The following is an 18,765-nucleotide window of genomic DNA, read 5'->3' as shown; positions in this document are numbered from 1 at the left end:
TTGGCTCGATTCTCCGCAACAACTCCATCGCGGTGTACGTCTACTGCTCAGCTTCGCCGTGAGAAAGGGGCAGGTTATGTGTGTGTGTGTGTGTGTGTGTAATACACGTACCTGCTCCGCACGCTCCGGCAATTCCACCGGCTCTATCCCGGATGTTGCGTCACGATTGACCTGTTCCAGACACCCCCCGGACCGTCTCTCACTATACGTGTTTGTGTTTTCGCTTATTTACGCGCCAACTTTTGTTTCGCTGCGGTAGTATCCTTATAGACGGATTGACTTTCTCGAGGCTTATACATTCGAACAACGAGCTTTTTCGAGAGGCATCACATCGTCTCCGTGAATCCATCCACGAGAGCATAACGAGCACTCGCGGCTGCGAAGTATTACACCCAGAGATGTATCTCCATTCGAACGAAGAGCATAAATTTCGCAAACGACCCATTCTCGCAATTTCACGCGAATTCAGCGATCGCGAAGACTAAAAAAAAACACCCTCCTGCAATTTCTCGTGTGCGTCTATGCACGAGAGAGCGAAACTACATAAATCGAAATCGCAACAATGCAAAATCACGAGCGTAATATTCGAAGCGACTCTGCGCGGGCTTTCACGCGCGAATCACGCTCGGCTAGCCGCAAACGCCCCGCTGTAAACCTTGACCGTATGCGTGTGCGCGTGTGCACGTGTTAATTCAGCCGCGCGCTGCTATGGATACGGTGAAATTCTTCATATCACAGCAGCACTCGTACACATCTCCTAATTGGACAGCTCGATGATTTTTTCCCTCCCTTTTTTATATTTATCGCGTTTTCACGCGAGCGCACGCGATCGATCCTGCGCGGATTCATTAGCTTTCCATTGGAACGCGTTACACCTCGATTGCTCCCGATATACGAGAAGAATAACTTTGTCGAGAGACTTGTTCTTCGCGCGTGTACGTATATATAAATTTATATCTTCCCTTTACATAAGCCGCCGCGACAATTAGGAGGCGAGACAATGGGCGAAGTCAGCGGCGCATTTTTATCCGTATATAACGATAGCGATCTCTCGCCTGTTCGCTCGGGAGAAATACACTTGAAAAGTAGGTCCACGCAAGCGGGCGCAGCGAAACAATTAGCGCGAGAGCTGTGTGGCATTAGCTTAATTGGTAATTAGCGGCGATAAGGACAAGCTCTCTCGTGTGAAGCAGCCCGAGCGCGAGAGATTCCTTTTTATATTTTTATCGTGGGCGTATACGCGTCTGTCTGCTCATCTCGCGCGATGCTGATGTGCTCTTTTCAAAACTCGTTTTTTTATTTTTATTTTTGTATAATGTGTACGCCCTGATCGACCGTATGCAGCACGTGTTTTTCGGCCAATTAAGTCGGGTCAGATAGCTTCGTGTAAATATAGTAGACGTGTATAAAGGAGGAGAGGCGCGGACGACGTGGTATAATATAATATAACGACCTGACCGCACACGTGACGCAACCCTCCCAGGAGTGTATTTTTTCCGCGTCCTCGGCTTCCGACCTATTTATCATTTCGCTGCGCAGCGGGGACATTAACATATCGCGCACTTATCCATACAGCGGACAGCTCCGTAAGTTCGACTTCTGAGGTTATCGGCTTTGATTAATCGAGTCGCCGATATAGCAAACGCCCAGTTTTCCGGCGCGACTTTACCCACTCGCGAGATGCTGCAACTCCACTAACTCAGGTCTGTTGGCTCACCTGTGGAGTTATTTATTCCCCTTAAATAAATTCGATCCTCGCGTGCCGTTTAATTATGATTAATGTTCGTATACAATTCGCATTCATGAATTCGACGCCCACGCAGTTCGTGTATATGTACCTTCCGCGTTAATTTCTATACAGCTGTTTGAGTAATGGCCGTCGATGTTTGCCGCGCATATGATACATCGTTGGGAAAATCGTGAGCGATGGGCTGGTAGAGGCTCGTAATAGAATATCAAAATTTGACGTAAACTCCGGGCTCTCCGCTTATAATGTACAGGTGGCGAAAACGTTGCTTTACACAGACACGAGATAACAACTTGTCACGGTTGTTTGACTTAGGAATGTGCATAACTTATGCCGGAAAGCAACTCCAACGCAGCTTTTACAAGTCAATCATTAGCTCTCTCTCTCTTGACTGGCCGATAATTTTGCCTTCCCAGAAATAAGACGCTCGTTAAATTCCCTTCGCCGCGCTGTGTGTACAGAGTCGCGTAGGCGAAATTGTCGCCGAGCCTCGATCACTCGGAGCTGAGTTTACACAAAAGCTTCTCGATGAATAAGAAGCGTCGGCTAATAAAGTCGAAGCAAAAAGGAAGCCACCCTCAGTTTTCGACTTTAATGACGGCATATACTGCTCGAAAACGCATATCGCGTGCTCATATCAACGCCGAGGAAAAAAGAGGATAGCTCGTGCCTGATGCGCCTCGACTAACGCGCGTATAAAACCGTCTCTGTGATTATGCTGGCAAGTAATAGGTCTATTAAATCGGCTCGCGCTCATAGCTCGGATAGATAAGAGTACACTACTACTACCTACTACACCACTCGGCGCTCATCGCCGCTTATTATAAAACTCGAAGCTATATACTCTCTCGGGAGAGAGAAGCTCGATGCCGAGCACGTAGCGCCTTTTTGCCGAATGCTCGAGTTTACGTGCCCGAGAGGATTGATTATATTCGCGCGCGATTCATCAACCTCCACGTGGAAGCTCATTTATGTGGACTGCGAGCTGAAGACGATGATTTTTGGAATTCCATCGCGGTTCTCATTCTGCAGATGGATTCGAAGGATGCTGCGATGGGAGAGCGGAGATAAGCAAGATCGGCTGATACGGTTAAAAACCGGAGAGCGATTTCTATAACGTTACATACGATAAATACATTAAAGAGGCGAGAAAAAGCGGGGGCACGTTTATATGGTAAACGACGCAGGTTATTCGCTTATACGGCATCCCTCTCCGTCATTTTCTATGAAACTATACAGATGTGCGGAAACATCGCTAGCATACCTGGTGCAGCCGCACGTTTTCTTGCCCGCAGTTTCTGCCCTCGTAACTCCCAAAAGGACGAATTCCTCGAGACCGCACGAAACGAGTTCTCTTCGATGACAAATGCTCGAGCTTAAGTTTTCCTGGCAGCCGAGCGAGCCTCTAAATCTCTCTCGCGGCAAAAGGGCCAAAGAAGAAAGCACACGCACGTACACCTGCCCGACACGCGAGCATCGTTAGCAACGCGACTATTATTAGTAGCGAGTATTATACACACCATACGAGGGTATAATATGTACGTACAACGTGTGGGGGAGGGAGGAGAAAGTGTGAATGGACGGAAAACGCGGACAATGCGGCGCGAGCGCGTGCAGGAACCGAATCGCGCGCATAATGTCGTTATTGTTAGCAGATGAGACAAAACGGGCTTGGCGGGAGGCCTGTAGTGGAGCACGTATACAATGACGCCTGATTTCGCTCATTCTCTCGCCGCACTGTGTTGCGTGATTGCGTGTGTGTCTTAATCTGCGGCGATTGATTTATGCGACGCTTGTGTCTGTGGATGTTATAATTGAGAGATGCTCTCTGCCGATTTTTTTTTCCATCCTCCTCGCGACGTGGCACTGAAAGCGAGTAGTGTGGAGCAACGCGGGAAGTCAGGGAAAAAAAGGGTCGACGTAACGCGATCGCGACGACGAGAGGTCCATATTTGACGCGGCCTTTCTCCAACCGGAAAAGGTCAAGGCTCTCTTACTCCCTCTTCCTCGGCTCCTTTTTCTTGTACGGCAGCTTTGTTATAAAGCGATCGCCTCGGTTCACGATTATATACTCTCGGCGTAGCGAAACCATCTTTCACTTCTGCTCGACGGTATGGCGATCGACAGAGTATATACTTTTCGAACGTATATTATTTTTCAATGTACATCGAGATAAGACGCGTTGCTTTGATTCTAATTTTCCGCTCGAAGAATTTCGGAGGGTGTACGCACGTCGAGATTCCGAATCAAAAGTCCACACGTCGAGAGAGCCGCGGAGACGATCAAAAGCCCAATCGTATAATACCGTGAGAAAAGCGGCGTAGAGAGAGAGAGAGAGAGAGAGAGAGAGAGACGGCGCGTCTATCCATCAATGTCACGAGCCCCCCGAGCTTATCAGCAATTACACCCCGGCTTGACTCATCACAATCGCCGCCGTTGCCGTGTGTATTCGTATAGTCGGCAATTTTTGCCCGGTGTAAATACACGCGGCGATCGATTCGTCTGGACGACGATTCGTCGTTTTTTTTTCTCTTCCGCGCTTTAAAATTCTAGCCTCGAGCGTTGTGCTCTCGTTGCGAGGAATGTCGTTCGGAAAAATACTGGTCTATACGATTAGTCCTTTTGGATTAGCTCACGTCATCGAGTGAGAGGAAAACTGGAGCGTTTCATATTTACGCTTATCTGCGTCTATTGTTGTGAAATAGAGAAAGCGTGTGTTCGGAGGAGAGATCGTTATTGTTGCATCGGATCGATGATATCTGCTATTCAACGTAAGTTAATCGGCTATCGATATTACGTACAACACGACGAAGGAACGAGAATCGCTCATTAGACAGCGTATATTTGCAAAATTTACACGCGCCTAAAAAGCCGACATTCCGGGCGAATTCAGTTGAAAATAATTTGCATTTCCGAGCGAAGAGGAAAGATTGCCGCGCGCCGCTGCGCTTCTTTCTTTTCAGCGCAATTATGCTTCAAAATGGTGGGATAGCAAAAAACGCGGCGCGGACGAAATTACGACGGCCGAGAGCGAGTCAGTTCGTTCGTTCGTTCGTTCGTTTGAAATTCTTCGAGATACGCTGTGTACAGATGCTTTCAAGGTATCTTCGATGCTTGTGCTGATGTTCGAAAAAATATTTCAACAATAAACGTAGTAATTTTTTGGTCAACGGAGTCTCGATCGGGAATTTCGGTAACCTGAGAGGTGTGTACACTCCCGTTGGCAGGATGATTTGTATGCAGACTCGGCGCTGCTGGCGAAAAAGCCTGGCGGGGAATAAAGAAAGCATGCATATGCAAATCGAAAACTCGGGCTGGTCTGTTCGGCAAACTGACCGGCGCAGTAGCTACGCGACAATGGGACCACGCGTGAATTTCTGTGGCTTCAATTATACTTCAAACATAATGATTCTCAATCGGCTCTCGAGAGCTACGGAGATCGACAAACTCGTGTAATTGCAACACAACAATAGTTTGCTTTTCTCACACAGAGAGGAAGGGAGATGAAGGAAAAGTAATTATGCCAAATTAGCGGGCTGTCCATGACGCTGCAAATATTTACACGTCGGATGAGTAACACAGCTTGTATATGTATACACGAGTCCGGGAAATATGATTCTCTTTTATCGCCGAGCATACACCGCAACTATATAGATACTACGTGCTCTCGACCCGGGACAGATATACGACGACGTTACACACTTTTGTCCGTCTCTCCTGTACACGTATAAGCCTGCGAATAAATATTTTGAAAGCTCCCAAGCCATTGTATTATAGATTTCGACTCCGTTTCGACTAGAGGTAAATAGCGAAATTCGCGATAACGAGATTATACGCCTCTACAGCTATACCCAAGAACGAGAGCAGCTCTCTCGTACATATAATTAACGAAGGGAAATCAATTTCGTCGCATAAATTTCCATTGTTATATACAGGGCGCTGCTCCTGCGGCGGACCTCCCCCTCGAGAAATTTCAGCCGCATGAAAAGGCAGAACACCTGCTGCAGAAGAAAGCCCGACGGAGTCCATAGTGCAGTCCATATAGCCCGTGTGCCCGAGACCCCCCGTGCGGTCGTTCTAAATTTACGCGTGTAACATTTCAGCCATTAATGAGGGCCGTGATCGATAGCTTACACATGTCGGGGAAGGTGTACTATACTGTAATAATACCCGCGGCGATTCGGCAAAAAGCCTCGAAATTTCCCGATCTCAGTCGCATCAGCTTCTATTTTTGCGCCGCGCACCCTCCGAATTTTCAAAGATCCTCGGGTACTCCGAGCGGTACAGAGCGCAGGAGCGAAAGGAGCCGTACATGCGCGCAAGAAGTAAAGGGCCCGTGTCGGCTCTGCACGAAAAAGAAGGGGAGAGAGAGAGAGAGAGAGAGAGCGAGAGTAGGCGGCGGGGGAGAGAGCGGCGCAAGCGAAAGAGAGAGAGAGAGAGAGAGAGAGAGAGAGAGAGAGAGGATATAGGAGGCTGGTGGGGGCGTCGGGGGTAGCGGCGCGGCATGACTCACGGACCGGTGGCTTCGCGGCGCAGCTCGTCTCCCGTGGATTCCGCTGCCAGTTGATCGCGAATCGCCACGCCCGAAACAACGCCGCCGCCGCGTCTTCTACACTCGCTATACACATAGTAGCGAGAGAGATAGTGATATTGACATACAGCCCGATACAGGAGCGCGAGTGTCCGATATACTTGTATAGGTATATAGAGAGTGAACGTGTGGATATAAGATTCGAGAGCCGCGAACAGGAGCTGGATTGTCCTGGCGGTGCTCTCGGCCTGCTTCCGCCGCTGAGAAGTGGTACACACACGAGGACCGAATTTTCAGCGGGCGTTGATCACACGGTCAGTACTTGTGCATACTACACCGTGTATGTGGCTTTTTGTCGCGATGTACATCACGCGGATGACGGAGACTTGGATACCGGCCAGCGCTCGCCTCCCGTGTAATTGGCCGCGGATGTATGCAGCCCTTGCGTTTCAAGCGCCTTTCGACCTCTCAAAAATCCAAATCGGCATCCATACACCCGTATGATCCTCCTTGTCGTATACCAACGGATATCTCTCCCTTATCTCTTCGCGCTGATCTCTCGCCGACTCCCATTATTATCGTCGAGCTTACAAGAGCGGCGAGGCTCTCGATCCACACACACACACACACACCTTATTGGCTCTCGGATCGCGCGATGTGCCGCTGTGTATAAATATAGGCTCGAGAGCGCAGTACAAAGGGAAAAGTTGAAGAGTTGAGTTATATCGCGCTGGGCCGATTGACACGAGCGATCCGCACGCGTGTACGCGGAGAGATGAGCGCCGGAGATGACTTCATCCGTAAGGGAGAGATCTAGATCGTCCCTGTGCGTGTGTGTGTTTGTCTGAGTCAGTTCGTTGAACTTGCAGGCAAAGTGTGTGTGTGTGTGTAGAACGGATCATACGTATCTCGAGATCTATACGCTATGTGAGAAAAACCTAATTATACCGCGGGGGTCAGTCCGAAATTCACACACACACACTACACCGCAATAACGACCGGCTTCTCGAAAACAATCGATCGTTTCCTGTGCGGCCGACTCCGTTTTTAGGGCCCCCCCAACAATAACGGAACACTTTTTTTTACACCACTTTCACCCATACACTCTACGCACACAGCCCGGGCGTGATTTCACCGCGCGATTATATTGCAGTTTATACAACGGGGCGCCGCCGTCTTCGACACGCGCTGTACTGGGCCAAAAAAGCGTCTCAATTTTTTTTTTGTTCTCGCCTTACAATATACCATATCCGCTCGCGCTTCGCTGGACTTTCGCGCATTTCTCTCCAGCGTGCGCTTTTTCAATGTCGCGTCTCGCTTTATTGAGATGCAAATTAATTTATGCTAATTCGAATTAGCTCATACTCGGATGAGCCGCTTAATTTACCCCGAGCCTCATGCGTAGCATTACTCCCGGCTTGTTGTTCTTTGCGGGCGCAGCTTTCGAACTGTATTATACTGTACGTCTTAATTAAGAAGAAACAATATACTCGCCTGTATTATATAGCGTATCTGGATACAGGGAGCGATATAATATTTAATTTATGTAACGAGCTTTTTACGTAACGTAATCTCGAAAACGGGCTCGCGCATGACTCAGCCTCGGCAAAAAACGCCGTATAGAGCCGCAATACTTCTAGATTACATCCATAAAGCGTGTTGGCAGCGGGAATGGAGTAGGGCCGTAAAAAAGCACGAATGTATGGAATTCTCCTCTTGGGCGCGTCGCCGAAAGTCGCCAAAAATTTGTCTTATCGATCGCTCGCGCCTGCGTGTCACATCTCTCGAAGGAGGAGGAGTATATATATATAGCGACGAGAAGGAGGAAAAAAGGGCGAGAGAGTCGAGGCCCTGTGCGCCGCGGAGAATCGATAAGACCCCTCGAAGCCGCGTGAGTTACATATAAAACAGGTACATATAAAGGGGGACCGCAGCAGCTATATCTATTCAGCGCTACATTTTGCAGGAGGCCTCGGAGGCTTATTCGGCTGTATAGGTCTAAGGTACATGGCTGCTCGCCAGGGGTTTGTTAGCTCTCGCTATACGTGTCCCTCTGTCTTTGAAATTGGAAAAAACGGGGATAGAGCAGATTTCGAGGAGGAGATCGTCTCGGCTGATACGCGTTTTTTATTCGGTTTTTATTGCTGCCAGCATCACATGTCTATGGTAAAAAAAAAAAGTAGCAGCACAAGAAGCGTAGAAATTTCTAGACAGTCGAGCCGCGCTTGGCTGGAAAAGTTAACAGAATGGAAAATGAGAAAGTTCGCGCTCGATTAAGAAAAGTAATCAGCGTCTTCTCGTCATTTTCGCCGCAGCTCGGGCTACTGTATATATACGAAGCTCGATGTACACCGCCGCGCGTTGTTATAATACACTTTACCGCGAGAGAGAGAGAGAGAGAGAGAGAGAGAGAGAGAGAGAGAGAGAGAGAGAGAGAGAGAGAGAGAGGGATGGGCTCGCATTAAGGGCTTAACTGCGGCTATAATTTCAAGCGCCTCCGCGTAGTTGACATTTCGCCAAGAAGAAGAAGGCTCGTCGCGCTTCCGGCCAAACTAATTTCCCGCGATCGCGTCAAACTTGCCTCCGATGTATATACGCGAGAAGCATCGCCGACGCGACTTTTTAATTAAAAGCCTTAATTACATTCTGAATAAGAGGACAAGAGCCTCGTATCTTCCAGCTTTTAGGCCTTTTGCGAGAAGCGCTCGGCTCGGAAAATGTATACGTGTGCAGAAAAGCGCAGCGGCCAGACATAAAGCCGCGAGCTGTGCAGCCCACTTCAGACGGCCAATTTTCCCAGCTCGCGACGTCGCGAAGAAAAAGCGGTGTACTTTGCTTACGGCATTGTGTCCGGCGTAACTCAATATTTCCTTGTAACTCAATGCAAAAGCTGCAGCGAGAGAGAGAGAGAGAGAGAGAGAGAGAGAGAGATGAGAGCTCTCGATGCTTTTAGCGAGAGGAGAAGCGTAGCGGCGGAAAAAAAAAGAATAGCCGCAACTTTTTCTTGGGCTTCTAGAGTTTCGGGAGTAAGAGAGAGCTTTGTTTATCCTGGATTTTCCACGAGCGTATACAGACTACTTAGGGATCGGACTTTTTCTCCCACTCCTCCCTCGGAGCTTTCTATTTTCGTTCGAATCTCTATACTTACGTGTTTGCTTTTTCGAGCAATATTATCATTCTCATCGCGTTCCGCGGCTCCGTGTCTCTCTAATGCTCCTCATCCTCGAGATTCAGCTCTCGCTTATAATAATTCCGACAAACTACATTACAAGCCGAAATAAGATTACATTATCTTAATACCTCGCATGCAAATACAATAACGCTTAATATCCTCGACGCGATAAACTCGCGAGAATGACGTATAGCAGCTCTCTGCAGAAATCTCGAAATCTCTATCTTATAATATAAAAGCACAGGGGGTAGTCCTGTGAGTCACACCCACAGAGTGCATCGAGTCAGAGTATACAGCGACGTCGTGTCTGTATAGCATAAATTAGGGGGAGAAAGTATAGCGGCCGAAAGTCGTCTGTCGCTAGGGTGCAGCCGTTATCGCCGTATAGTGCTGTGTACACACACGCGCGCGCGAGTGGGAGCATAAATGTCTCGACAGGATTAGTCAGCCTGCGGATGAAATCATCGCGCCATCTGCGGGCTTTTTTCGGAGCCCAAGAGCGAACTTTCGTCACTCGCTCGAGTTATTCTCAACTTTTTTCACACATGTATATACACACACACACACACACACACACACACAAGTATAATCTAAAAGCTGAGAATAATTCATCTTGTTCGTATTCTCCGCTCCGACTGCAGAAGGACTTTCCAAAGCTCGCTAAACGAGCTGAGAGAGAAGCTTCTGTCCGCAGCCATCCCTCGGCGCTGTGCATCAGTAGTCTACTGCTGATGCCGGTACGGCGCGTGTTGCTGGGCCGGCTCGGCTGGCCAATGGGGAATTCGCCGGTATACGAACGCATGCGCTCACGCGAGCGCACGTGCCCTGCCTCTCTGATTGATGCGAGAGTCAGAGAGAGAGAGATAGAGAGCGCGAGGGTATTTCATGCGTGTGTACGTGATTTTATTTATTTTTTTTTTTTTGCTTCTGCTGATGTGAAAAGGGAGATTTTTTTATGTATGAACGTCGACTCGTTTTTTTTTTTCGTGATGGATGATTTTCGCGCTGTATATTTTCTAGTATAGTGACTCACTGTCCGAGTTTCACAGCGACGAGTCATAGCGAGTATAAAAAGCTCGAACGAGACGTATAATAATAATAATAATAATAATAATACATATACTCGAGCTGTCTAAACTCTGCGGGAGGGGCGTATTAGCGCCGTCTCGTTTTCCATCCATGTGCATAAGCCAGCCGCTCACGCGCGCTCGAATCTAATTATCCGTGCCAGAGCGCTGCAAGCTCGATATAATACCAGCGGCTTCGCTATTACGCGACAATGGGATCGCCTCTGGCGGCGTCGTCGATGCTGCTGCGCCGCAGAGCGGCTGTATTAAGTGGTCTGACGAATTATAAACGCGTCGCGTACGTCGTATCCTTCGGAAATGATTGTACATTCGATCCTCGGAATTCGGGTATAATTCGCTTTGAATTGATCCTTTTCGGAGCCTTGGAAGAAAAGAAGAAAAAACGATACTCTAGTAGCTCGAAATGGCAGTGTATATGCCCCGACTTTTATTTGTCTTTCCCACCGGCAGTTACAGTAAATTAGGAGGCGCCTCGCGCGAAGAAATTATCGATATACCAAAGGGGGCCGAGCAGCAGCTCGTGCGTGGGTGTATGGGCTTTTATTGGATTCGGGGAAAGAGGGACAATTAACGAGGGTAGACGTTCGGCCGAGTAGCTTTCGCTGTACGATTCATTCATTTTTGAGCGACGTAGAGGAGACTTTATACACTCGGCACACACGCGAATGATAACTCGCATCAAAGATACATCAGCGTATATCGATCCCGAATGGAAATGTATATGGGTACACATAATGCCTCACGGCAGGCACATCCGAAGCTCGCGCTTATCGAAAATTATGCAAAGATCTCGCGCGCGTTTCGTCAGAGATTGCCAAAGTTCTCTCGCAATAGTCTCACGGTGATACGGAAACGCGTCGCGCTTTTTTCTCCGAGCGGTTCCCCTCGGCGCGCAGGAAGTTGCGTCAGCTATAAATCAGCCGTTGATCCTACGTGCGTTAGGCGCGCTCGCGAGAGATAAGTATTTTTTTCTCTCTCTCTCTCCCTCTCTCGAGATCAATTATTTTCGCGTCGATTTCTCCTTATACACGATATTGTATTGTAGAAAGTTGGAAGAGGACGAAGAAAAAAGAAATTTAATAAGAGTAGCTATACAGGCTCAGCAGATCCGTATACGGACTTTGTCCGCCGATTGCATCGCGCGGGGCCGATTATCCCGAGCGACCCGGGGGGTGTGTGTTGTGCAGCGCAGAGTAGAGCTGACCTTGTGAAGGGAAATTATTGCAGGAGTTTAAAGCTTGGAAACTATGCGTAGAGGAGAGGGATATCTCACGGCTTATCGGATAGGGAAGCGAGCGTAGAGCGTCGCGGATGCTATCGGAGCTTCTTCGATATTTCGAGGCTGATCTCAGATAAGGCGAGACTTATTTATATATTCGAGTAAGAAAATTATACGCGTATACGATATTTCGTACACGAGAATCCTGCAGAGGTCACGTCGCGAAATTCATATGCACGGCTGCGCGAGCTGGACGACGACGCGGTATCGATATTTACGACGCGCGCATAATAATTCTATTGTGCTCGTCAAGCACATCACGAGCTTTTTTCCACAATCCTCTCGGCGGCGAAACAATGGATTCAATAAACTTCGTCTCGGTGATGCTTCATTACGATTCTGCACTTTTTACACTCGCGAGAGAGGGAGAGCTTGCAGCGCCGTAAAACGCAGATCTCTCTCGCGGCCCACGCGCAATAGAGCTTGCAGCGCGTATAGGACTGTATGGAAACGCGCCGCGAAGTGTATAAGAGAGGGACTAGGAGAGCTGAAAATGCGCCGACGAGAGGAGGTCGTTGCACTCGCTCGCGGGAAGCCCCCTCGTGTACGTCTGCAATAAGAAGGAATAGGACGTCGCGACGCTGCAGCAGAGGCCTAAAATGATGACGGAGTGAGCAGACGCCGGAATATTCCGTGACTAGCTGGAATCTAATCGGCGAATCTACTCTGGAAATAAATCTCGCCGTAAAACAATGAAATGTTTAAACATCGACGAAATTATAGCGCGGCGCGCTTTCACTCTCGGGGCGCGAAAACATTTAAAAAGCAAATTCGCCCGACGATTCAATTTAAAACAATACCGGCTCTCGGCGAGTGCTGCGTATAGAGCCTAGGGCGCTTTTCCACGAGGCGCGCGGGAATTTCTCGGCGGCCGAAAAAATTTGCCTCGGCCCCCAGAGGAGACTCTTTACTTATGCAGATCTACTTCTCCTTCTGGAGACTACTTATACAATGGAACTTTCTTGGGGGAGTAGTCTACTTTGCTCTATCTTTTATGTCGTCCTCTCTTATGCCATACCGTTTGCTTCTCAAACTTTTCGACTACTGCTATTATACGACTGCGTATAGTACGGCCGAAATTTCGCGAGTTGGAAAATCGCTAAAGTTAGCCAGGCACGCGATAGCTTCACTGTGTTTGATTCTCCGTTCTATACTTGGATGCGAGTAAACGTCGTGAACGTCGAACTTGATACATCGCTTCGCTCGTTACTACTGTAATTTGTCCCTGCGATAACGAACTCGATAATGCGCACACATATATACGTAGGTTACCTTAAGCAAACATTACGTCACCGTATACAGGCTGGTTGTTTAAACAAACGTCCCAATTAACGTCGGATCATCTTGAAATACCCAAGCACAGCGCAGTAGCAAAAACTCCGGCTAAAATAATCAGGCCACTCGAGGAGCGCCGTCTCCCGCTAACGATCCCTCGAGCTTGAGTTACACACGTCCGCGTGCATTTATGAGTCCTCGCGAGAGTCTGGTCTCGAGAGACTCGACATGTCGCGGCGCCGGGGCGGATCATCCTAGACACGACAAACTCGCGTAAGCCGATGTGCTCGCGGTCGGCCGACGCTCGATGCTCTTACACCGCGAAGGCTGGCGTTCTACAGCTTCGAGGGCTGAGAAAGTTTTTAGCGAGTAGAAGCAGCCGAGTTGGCCAGACGCACGAGACTATAACGCAGTGGATCTTCTGTTACAGGTGACTACAACTCGGCAAGCGTAGCACTGGTGAACTGGGCGAAGCAGAACCTGAGCGAGGACAACATCTCGGTGATAGTGGTCTTCCTGACGCCGCCCGCCGAGATAGCAGCGAAGTCGTTCTTCCAGCCGCGGCCAGTGCCGCAGTCTAACGCCATGGAGCAACCCGGCTACCACCAGGAGCACCAAGCCGACCTCGACTTCTCCAACTTCTCGAAGCAGCAGCAACAGCCGAATTCGCCTGCCGACGAGGAGCCCGGCCTGATCCAGCACACGAACGGCAGCGACGAGTTCCAGCACTTCATCGAGACCGTCAACGGTAGGCATCGGCCCAAGCCGCCCAAGTACAACGACGTGGACGACGAGGAGGAGGAGGAGGAGGAGGAGGATGATGATGACTTGGGCCCGGAGACGAACGTCGACGCCGGGGACGAGGCACCCGAGGAGTTCGGCAAGCTCGACCAGGCTATGGGACAGAACTATCCCGATGAGTTTCTGCAGCATGGGAAGCGCGAGGACGACGACTTCCCCGCGGAGATTAAGCGTGAGTTATTTTCTACTCGTGTACACAGTAGCCACTCAGGCAGGCAGGTTTTTGCAGGCCGATTATTCTGCCCGTGACAGCTTACACGGCTGCGAGTAAACATCGCCGGGCCTCATTCTGTCGGGAGAGCTTTCGGAACAAAGGAAAAATTCCCGAGAGCTAAACACGCGGCATTAGAGAGAGAGAGAAAATGTTTGTACATGTGCCTCTCTCGCGCGGGCTAAATTACCTCTCACTCTCGCGGGAGAAGCATAGATTAGACTGCGCGCGGAGGCTCGTAACTAACCAAAAGATCGGCAAACAGTTAAGGCTCTCTCCTCGTGCGCTCTGACCTGACCTCGCGCCTCCTTTACTTCTCTGCTCCCTCTCTTTCCTCTCCTCTCTCGGCTCGATTATCGAGCGCCTCTTACGTACACACATTCACACGTGCTGCCTATATACCCATAGAATCTCTCCTGGCAACCGGTTCCATGCCTCCGACGGTACTTAATGGGCTTCCCGATATGCGCGCGAAAAGCACACTCGAGAAACGACGATTCGACACGTAATATCAGACCATGCTCCTCCGTCGATTCGATCTCCTTTGTTTCGAGGGGGGCTCTCTAGAAGATTTTCACGCGAGCGCGCAAAAAGCGCGAAATTCCCTCTGGCCTTGGAGCTTGTTTATGCCTCGCGCTCACTTTTTTTCGGAGGGGGGGGGGGGACGGACACTAACTGCTGTCGAGTGTGACGTAGTTGATCCGTCAATAGGTTTCTTGTTGCTCGGCTGATGCATGACTCACGCGAGCTCCTTGACCATTATTATTGCGTCACGGAGCGAAAATTCGCGCGCGCGACAGAGAGTAGCCGTAGGGAACAAAGGGGTCCTTCAACTTTCGCCAGAAACAATGCACAACGGTAGCCGCGAGAATCGTCCGCTTCTCCGTCGAATTACACAAATTCGAGCGGCGGGTCCGGACGACGCCCACAATTACAATTTCAATATCGAATATAGCTTTGTGTCTGCAAACGCAAACACTCGACTCGATGGCAATAAATCCGCGGAGAGAAGAGAGGGAGCTCGGCGTATAAGCGTCTAGCAATTTATATAACGTCGTTGCGAAGGGACGGCTCGCTTCGGATGCTCGGCATTTTCGGCTTCTTTTTCGCTTCGTTGCCATTCCGACGCGACACCGGAATAACTTCCAGCTGCGGGGACGTCCTGACGAGACGAAAGCGTACCGCGTGAAATAACGGGCAAAATAGAGGATAGAGAGAGAGAGAGAGAGAGACGGATAAAAGCGCTGCGCGGAAATAGAGAGAGAAGAATATCGGCGGAGGGTAAAATCGTAACGTTAACGAACCCGATCTTTGGATTAGGCATTTTATAAGTAAAGCTGCAGGCGGTATCGTTTACGAATTGTAAATCAAACGTTCCCTCCTCGTTTAATTACGCTAAAACGCCGAAAGGACTGTATACAACGTCTCGATTAAATTCATAACGAAATGTGCAGTATAGACACGGGACGCGCGAGTTATTATAGAGCCGAGCTCGTTTTTCCAAATAAGTGCACGCGAGTATAACGACGCGGCCGGCTTTTCATCGATTCCAATTACAAGAGCAACAACGAAATCCGAGGTGTATACATGTGCGAAGAGAAGAAAAACCGTAGGATTTTTCCTGCACACACACACGCTCGATCGTGCGATTCGTTATGCTCGGCTGATCATCGCGGCGGCGTATGAAAAAAAAATATACCGTATAATACTGCACACGAGGGGATATTCGCTGAGTCGTTTCGAGAAGTTATATTGTGATTTACGCGCCGCCTTATTAATTTTCGCGCGAAATTTGAATTAACGCGCTATGTGTACGAGTTTATACATAGGAACATCGTCTCGATCTATCGAATGTGTGCTCTTAATTAAGGCAAGCGCGACGATATGAAAATCTCGTTCTCACATTCCTGCACATTCGCGATCGCGAGAGCGAGAACATTATAGATTAATGCGCCCACTGTTTCTCGGAACGTCGGGGCGTCAACTCTCTCTCTCTCTCTCTCTCTCTCTCTCTCTCTCTCTCTCTCTCTCTCTCTCTCGTGACATGCATTCAAAGGACACAGCGGTAGGCAATAATTCATTAAGGATTAATTCATCGCGTAGCTGGGATTTATGAGCCAGCGATAAGGGGTTATCCCCTGGGCACTGCGGAGAGAAACACAGCAGCAGCAGTAGCATGTGGGATTCTATGGGATTCTTGCATTCGTAAGGTCCGGCCCACTTTCCGGCCGCGTACTCTTGCTTTCTCCGCGCGAGGTGCGGCTATTATACGCCTTTTATTATACCCGATGCACGTACGCGCGTATATATGCATATACAACACAGACACAGACACAGTCGATGCACTTCCTGCACTGATTGTCGTCGCGTTCGTTTCCTCGCTTCCTTCGCTGCAAGAATCAGACCAAGATACCGCGGCTCTCTATACTTGTGCAGCTCGCCCGCGCCTTCTTTATATATATATATATATATATATATATATACACGGTATAGTCGCATCTGCGCGACAGGTGCAGTTCTTTAATTGGCCGTTGATCACCGATGGACGATCTCGCCGGCGTTATGTGTATTTTATGCAGCCTTGAGAACTGATTCTTCTCACCCGCTGCTCACGAGAGAAAGAGAGAGAGAGAGAGAGACACCTCCGACGCGGTTTACGGTCCAGTTAGCCGGAGGTTAATGTCTCGAGCAGCGCGCGCTTTCTATGTTATCGAGGCTCGAAATATCGATCGGATCGCGCGACTAGTAGACTTGAATAAACGATGTTTAAATAGAATATTCCATTGTCGCGGCACTTGCTCTCTCTCAAGAGCCTGAGCCAACAGTCGATACACGTCGTCGAAGGTGTTGGATGTGCAATATAACGAGCGAGCGACGGAGAAAAATCTCGTTATATTGTCGACGGCGACGACCCACTTTACTTCCACGTCGTCGTCGAGTGCGCAGCGGATTTTAACGGAGCGCTTTTTCGCCACCTTCGATCCTTCTCTCAAACTGTTGCTGTGTTATAAGAAAACTCGAACGTCTAGAAAAAAAAAAACAAGAAAATTCGTTACAATCGCACACACACACACTGACAAAGCGACGCCGCGAAACTTGAAAGCAAAACACTGTAGCTACACTCAGGCGCAGAGGGAAAAGTATGCAATCGCATCAGCGAGGCTTCCGGCATAGCAAGTAACAGCAGATTTCGATGAGCCGGTATACTGCAGCGACTTGACGCTGTTGATTCATTCCGCGCGCACTATCCGTTGGCTTGAGTTATTTTAGTCCCCGCAACGCGGCGGAGAGCCCTCTCTAAAGTGCCGTGAACGTCGCGTCGCTTATTCAAATAAATCCTGCGCGTCTGTGTGTGTTTCTTGGGCTGCAGCGGTTATCAAACATCGCTCTTCGGTTAAACAATGAGTGGCTTTCCTTTTTTATACGCGCGTTTCTTTCATGTGTTTTTCAGCGAGAGGATATCCTGCGCGACACTATGCTCGTGTATATAGTTGCGGCTTATCGGTCGGTACGCTGCGGAGAGTTGATAGGCGCGTTTGTCGCGCTCTTGTGTGACGGGAGATATTATTTCAGGAATGTAATTTGCGTCGTTAGGCGGTGGCCGAGAGACGTGCTCGATGGAAAATTACCCGCGGGCTTTATTGCTGTTTTTTTTTTTTAATTTTATTTTTACACGCGACATACCGTGTCGTTATCTGTTCATGCATGAGAAGGTGTTGGTATCGTTAAAAAAATATAAACAACATCGATGACGCAGTCGTTATCGGCGTCGCGAATACACGAACAAAAATAGAGAGAGAGTATAATGAGTATAGCATATAACGGTCAGCTGATTGGCCGAAAAGCGAGCACCGAATTCAAATCTCCCGCCGGCATTTCTCCCTGCCTCGCGATTGGCCGGTCTTATATCATCTGCGTGTGCGCGCGCGCCGCCGGCAATTCTCGCGTGTGTTTCGGAACTCCTTCCGGCCGGCTCTCCTCTCTCTCTCTCTCTCTGTCGCTGTGTGCCCACATAGCGAGCGCTCGCGCGCGCGAGAGAGAAAGAGAAAAACGAAGCAGCAGAGTGCAAGGCACATATAGGAGAAGGAGCAGAGCAGAGCGGGGCTCTCTCTCTCTCTCTCTCTCTCTCTCTCGCGCGCGCGCGCGCACCGGCAGTTGGTCTCGATTCGTCGAGTCGCGCGTATACGCCGCATCGCAGGCTTTTGTGTATACTATTCGTATATACCCAACGCACGTTTTTGCGTATCGGCGTCTCTCTGTCCGGGATAAATCGCTCTGTGTGTCCTCTGCGCGAGGGTTTGTAACATCTCGCGACGTTGCGTTGACCGAGAAGGAGACGGAAGGAAAGTGGGAGACGATCAGCAGCAGCCGCCCCTTCGTCGCTGTGTCCTGCAGGTACTGCGTATTATATATATATGCACGTTACACACGAGTCGCGAGATACTTGCGTATAGAAAAAAGAAAGGAGGAGAAGCGAAGAAGAGCCGTTGGTCGAGTGCGAGGCATACGTAGTGAATTCGCGGAAGGTGCTGCCGAGTGTTGTTTCGGCGTGGCCTCGCGGAAATTTGAATTTCGAATAACCGGCTTTTTGCTCTCTCTCTCTCTCTCTCTCTTGCGACGCACACACGCGGCGGCGGCGCGGGCGTTCCCTTCTCCTTTTT

The 18,765-nt window shown here is 49.4% G+C and overlaps 1 protein-coding gene across 1 annotated transcript in view; it reads left to right on the top strand.

The window, feature by feature from the left end:
• Positions 1 to 18,765, top strand: part of LOC100122653 (serine-rich adhesin for platelets) — a 58,519-nt gene that overhangs the window by 26,217 nt on the left and 13,537 nt on the right. Inside the window, exon 8 of the mRNA XM_001606212.6 lies at positions 13,523 to 14,065. Within this exon, the coding sequence (XP_001606262.2) occupies positions 13,523 to 14,065 (543 nt within the window). The remainder of the gene's footprint in view (positions 1 to 13,522; positions 14,066 to 18,765) is intronic.

Source organism: Nasonia vitripennis, chromosome 2 (assembly GCF_009193385.2).
Source record: "Nasonia vitripennis strain AsymCx chromosome 2, Nvit_psr_1.1, whole genome shotgun sequence".
NCBI classification, from domain to species: domain Eukaryota; kingdom Metazoa; phylum Arthropoda; class Insecta; order Hymenoptera; family Pteromalidae; genus Nasonia; species Nasonia vitripennis.
Note: the sequence above shows the minus strand (reverse complement) of the source record. Positions and strands in the feature narration are given on the sequence as shown.